General features: G+C 42.2%; 1 protein-coding gene across 1 annotated transcript; it reads left to right on the top strand.

Annotated features, from left to right (window-relative positions):
- The first annotated feature begins 231 nt into the window (after positions 1-231).
- On the top strand, positions 232-2,133 carry TLNRD1 (talin rod domain containing 1). The gene has a single exon (XM_053464900.1). The coding sequence runs from the start codon at positions 232-234 to the stop codon at positions 1,300-1,302; it is 1,071 nt and encodes a 356-aa protein (XP_053320875.1). The 3' UTR covers positions 1,303-2,133.
- The last annotated feature ends 3,602 nt before the right edge of the window (positions 2,134-5,735 follow it).

The raw sequence follows: 5,735 nt of genomic DNA, 5'->3' as shown, positions 1-5,735 counted from the left end.
AGGCAGAGCCTTGGTCGGGCGTGTCTTTTTTTTTTTCTTTTGGTGCTGGTTTTTTTACGAAAATTGAGGCCCTTCAACCGGCATGAGGGGAGCAGCGCCGAGCCGCGAGGCCTAAAACAAAAGTTGTGGGTTCAGGGCAGCGCCCGTACCCCCTCCATGGGATGATGCGGCGGGGGAGTCCCTGGGATACCGCTCCCACTGGCCGAGGTATGAGACGCTGTACCGGGCGAGATGGCTAGCGGCGGCTCTGGTTCCGCCCGGTCCTCCCTTCTCTGTGGAACTGCCCCAGGTGGCTCCCAGCCCCGCAAGAAGCTGCTAACTATCTGTGACCAGTGCAAGGCCAAGATGCAGCTGGTGGCCGATCTTCTCCTGCTGTCTAGTGAGCCCCGGCCTGTCAACCCGGAGAGCTCGGTGCACTTGGGCGAGGCGTTTGAGAAATGCAGAGACACCGTTATTGCCCGAACCAAGGGCCTGTCTATCCTGACTCATGATGTCCAGAGCCAGCTCAACATGGGCAAGTTCTCAGAGGTGGGTGACAGCCTCTGGGAGATGGGCGACCTGGTGGTATCTCTGATTGAGCTGTCTGCCCATGCAGCTTACCTGGCGGCTGTGGAAGTGCCAGGTTCCCAGGCTGCCCTGCCAGGTCTGGTGGACCGCTACAAGGTAACGCGGTGTAGGCATGAGGTGGAGCAGAGCTGTGCCACGCTCAGGACGGTGCCCCTGTCCGATCTGACTCCAGAGCTGCTTCTAGAAATCTCCCACAACCTTTTAAGGAACCTCAAGAGTCTCACAGATGCCAGCGTTGCTGCCAGCGAGAAATCAAGGGACAAATTTGCCAGAGAGCAGTTTAAATTAGGAGTCAAATGCATGAGTACCAGTGCCACGGCTCTCCTCGCCTGCATCAAGGAAGTGAAGACTTCTCCAAGTGAACTCTCTAGGAATCGCTGTGCCCTTTTCAGTGGACCCCTAGTACAGGCTGTCCATGCCTTGGTGGGCTTTGCCACAGAGCCCCAATTCTTGGGTAAAGCAGCTGTCCTGAATCCTGAGGGCAAAGCTGTACAAACAGCCATTTTAGGGGGTGCAATGAGTGTGGTGTCTGCCTGTGTGCTCTTGACCCAATGCCTCAGGGATATTACCCAGCACTCTGACAGTAGCAGCAAGATGACGGACTACAAGGACAGATTGAGGAGCTCTGCTTGTGCTGTCTCTGATGGGTGCAACCTGCTATCTCAGGCACTGAGAGAGAGGTCATCTCCAAGAACTCTACCGCCAGTAAACTCCAATTCTGTGAAATCGCCCTAAACAGGGCTGGCCTCTCATTTAACTTTACCAAAGAATATTGGTTTATCCCATTACCCCCTGAGGGTATCCTATCATTAAGTGGTTGGGATCCCATCTGTACTGGAGGTGCTAATTATATGTAGGCAGATTTTAAGAGGCTTGTTCTGAATCCTTTGAAATTTGAAGGGCAGCACCATGGTCTCTATGTTGATTTATGATGGGAGAAGGTTGGCTTTTTATAGACCTCCGTTGCAATTCAACAAGCATAATGAAAACGAAAGTCTATATGTCCATGTTTCTCTGGTCATATGAATTTTATTTTGCGAGAAGTGGATACCTCAAAGTTGCAGTCTCTTCCAAGCGTGTATTTCGTACATGGCTTTTAAATTATTTGGAAGAAATTGTTTTATAATTGCAAGTTTAAATTATATTTGGTTACAGGATATTCTAGTTAAAACATTGTTTTTCTAGACACTAAAATTTAGATTTAAATCCAGTATCTGCTCTTCAGAACGAAAGATCTGTCTGTTAATTGGGGTCAATGCATTTTAGTGGTATCTGTGCAAACGGGCACTAATATCTGCTGTGCTTGTCTAGATTAGTCTCATTGGTATGAAATCAGACACAGAATTTTGAATTAAAAGGTGGTCGTTAATGGAAAGTTTAACGATTGGGAAGGCCATCATGACACTAATGCCTAAAATTAAAAGGGGGCGTGTGCCTTTAAATATCCAGTACTTCAATTTGTCTATTAGAAATCGTTTTGATCTACATCAAATCAGTCTTTTTGATAATGCAGGTTTCTTTTAATTGTCATTTTAATTGCTAAATATTAAATTGATCTGGCCTCCTGTATGCTGACAGTCCCATAGGAAAAATCTTTAGTTTGTTAATTTGGGGAGATTCCAAAAAGGTTAAAACTTGTTTTGTTTCCTATTATTGTTTGAGCGTGTGATAAGTGTCCGTGCCGTCACAGGTAACGACACTTACTGCACTATATTTACTGTAACAGCCCACAGGTAGACATGGATCCATTACCCTTACAGACGTTAATGATGGCCTAAACTAAGAGTTATATAAATAGTCTTGATGAAGACCTTTTGAAAGATGTTTTATTTTACTAGTAGCGATACAGGATATTTGAATATGCACTTTCATTACGTTTGTATGTGGAGTTTCAGGTTTGGCACAGCGGCAGCATATGGACATGGTGGTCGTATTTTGGAGCAAATCATTTTCTTTTAGATTTGAATGGCAATAAAACGAAAGCCCTTGTATTTTGTTAATGACATCTGCGGTGCTTGCGCTGCTGAGTAATTGTGTAAACCTTTTATTGATGCCGCTGAGTAAATGCAAGGTATGCCTGTATACATTACCTTTTACGCCCCCCCCCCAGTACGAAAACCACATCGTTCGGGACCAGAGGAGACTGCAAAGCTTTCAGAGGGCGATCCTTTTCTTTTGTACTGGCGTTAAAGTGGCATTAACAGGGCTTAAAACTCGTGCTGGGTGCGGTTTAAGGCCTGTGTCTTCCAGAAGTCCCCGTTAGAATGGTGGTGTGTGCAGTTTGCAGGAATAAAAAAAGGTTACCTCAGTTTATTCATCATTTTTGACGGCTGTATGGCTTTTTGCTTCTGGATGTAGCTCCCTTTTGATATCCTGCAAGTGGGTGTGAATGGGGCATGTCGGGAACATATGGAGTGATATGGAGCAAAAGTGATTTTTCTGTAAATGTCCTCTTTTCAGTGTGCTGACTTGTTATTGGGATGGTGGGTTACAGTGAGTGTCTCCTAAATTCTACACTATAATAAAATGATTGTCATTTTATGTACATTGTGGCTAATTGAGTATTTATTTCACTTTATTTTATATTTATACCAGCGAATGAAGTCCCTAATGCTTACTTGCCGTTAAGATCTGTAGACTTCATTGCACAGGCTCAGTAATTGATGGTAACACAACACTATAGTATTCATTACTAAAGTCTGGTCTTTTATGTCCCTTCGTATAGACTTGTGGTTGCTCAATTCTGTACCTATGTATGCAGCGTCCAATTTATGGGAGTTGTATTTGGCCATAAAAAGTAAGAAACCGCAACTTTGGTTTAAGTCTGCCATAAAATTAGGATTTCTTCTTTTGAAACCACGTGAAACATGCGGTGCCGAACGAGTCCCCTTTAATCCTTATGTGCATGTGCTCAATGAACTATGCAGGGTTTATGTGCACTGTTAGAATCACACCAGCCTTTAAGAACAAACAATGAGTTAAGTCAGGTAGTTCTACTGTATTTCCATAGCGCATGATGATAAATGGCCCCTGGCATAATCAAATGTCTTTAATTTTAATGTCGCCTCCCAACCCGCCCAGTGATATTTATTTGTCTTTTTAATGTTTATTATAGTTTTAACATTCATTTTTACCCACTCTTTATTCACCATGAAAGCAGTTCCCTGTCTGTCATAAATGTGCATATGTGGTTTAAATATTTTGTTGTCATTTGCTCGGTCTATATTATTTAAATATGCCACAAACCTTTTCCTTATTAATGCTGACATATCTGACTAGTTTTGACAGAGTGCAAAGCCTTAACCAACAAAAAATGCCAAAATCACATAATTGGCTATATAAATATAATTTATTGTTTTAAAATTAAAACTTGCAACTTCAGCTTTAAGGTAATAATAGTTTTTCTTTCTTTCTTTTTTTCCTGTTTCCTCCCCACCCACTGAATGAAGTCAGCGTGAATGTTTGCTCCTGTTTGTGACCCCTTCACGGTAATGATTTTAAAGGGGAACGCCCACCATTCTTTCACGTCCTTTAGCTATTGTCTTATGGTTATACAGAATACTTGACTCAAAAAGTTGCAAACATAGTGACCAGAATGTTCACGCTTCACACAATTACTCGCCTACCCTGCTGCTATTTAAGAAGCTAGTTCTTTGGATGTGGACATTGGTGCCACAAAAGGTGCCATTCCTTTTCTTGCAAGCTGCATATTGTAAAAATAGCAAAATGCACCTTTATGTGTGACAATACTCTGACTTCGTGTGGCATGTTTGACACCAGCCCAGGCTAGTGCCTCTCCTTAGTGTCCAGCTAAGAGCAACGAACACTGAATTTATTGGAAAAGCTGGGTAACAAAATTCTCAGAACACCACATTGCAAAGTATCCTACTGGTTTAAAATGTCACATAAGAACAAATGAGAAAGTAAGCATACAAACTGGTTTGCAGCAATAGGTCTAAAAAAAAATTTATGTGCTATCTGAACCTCTGTGGGCTCGGCACAAAAAGTAAAGACTTTCATCTCTAAAAGTTGGGGATTTATTTTTAATGTCAAATCTTTGGAGAATTGGAAAGTCTGAACCTCCCCAGCTCTCTGTCTGCAAATGTTTAAATATCCTGAAGGTACTTCCCACTTGTAATTATTTTACCTTTGCTCTCACTCAGACACTTACCATATCAGATTACAGTCACTAGTTAGTAAATAATAGCAATAGTTATATCCATATCCCTCTGTGGGGAAACTTCCTTTTATACAAATTCCTTAATTTCATAGTTCAGTATATTTAATAAACATAACGATGCCTACAGGCTATAGGAAGCAGGAGTCCGCCTCGACTGCATGACAATGAGAACAGTCGCTTATTACAGTATTTGGATATTCAGCCCATGTGAAGGATACTCGACCACCGTAGGTTCAGGGAAGTTCAGCCAATTAATTTCTCCTGGACGTGGTTTGAACCCTATATCCCTAAAACAAAAACTATAAGCTACAGGTAGCTTTTGATAAGTGCATTTACTAATAGTAAAAAGGGTGTAGTAATCTATTTCATGTAGGAATGGCAGTCTAAATCATAGCGTTTGGTAGGGCTAGAATTAAACCTGTGCATACAGCAGTTAATCTAAAACTATATGTAAGTGTGTATCTGAACGTGTGAGTATTGTCCTCCAAGACAATCTATTTATGATCCTGTTGTGATTTGTTTATTGTATATCTATGGACATGAAATATTAGAGCTGCAGGATATCAGTAATAGAGTGATCCGTTTAATCTTGCAAGTCAAATGGTTAATATGTGATCCGGCTGATATAGTGGACCATTTGTGGCCATGTGGCCATCTGCCCCTCTCTTTCGGTTTTACCAAAACAAAATGTGAACTCAAAACAGGAAACCAATAGCTGGGGCTATCAGACAACATTTCCTTCAACGTCTGGGTAGTCATTTCAAGCAAAGCTTCACCCATTTCCTGTAAATGGAGGAAATGCTGCCCATCCCTGCATCTTACGCTCTGTGATACCCTTCGCAGACATGGATCAAATAAAGGCAAGGCAGCCCATGGCACTCTGATAACTGCAAATCCCATGAACCCTAGCCAGATTGTGGCAGGCTAGAGGACACAGAATATTTGTGTTTCAGTGGCTGATTATTTGTTTTATATAGCGCCGTCATAT

Source organism: Spea bombifrons, chromosome 4 (assembly GCF_027358695.1).
Source record: "Spea bombifrons isolate aSpeBom1 chromosome 4, aSpeBom1.2.pri, whole genome shotgun sequence".
In the NCBI taxonomy this organism is placed as follows: Eukaryota; Metazoa; Chordata; class Amphibia; order Anura; family Pelobatidae; genus Spea; species Spea bombifrons.
Note: the sequence above shows the minus strand (reverse complement) of the source record. Positions and strands in the feature narration are given on the sequence as shown.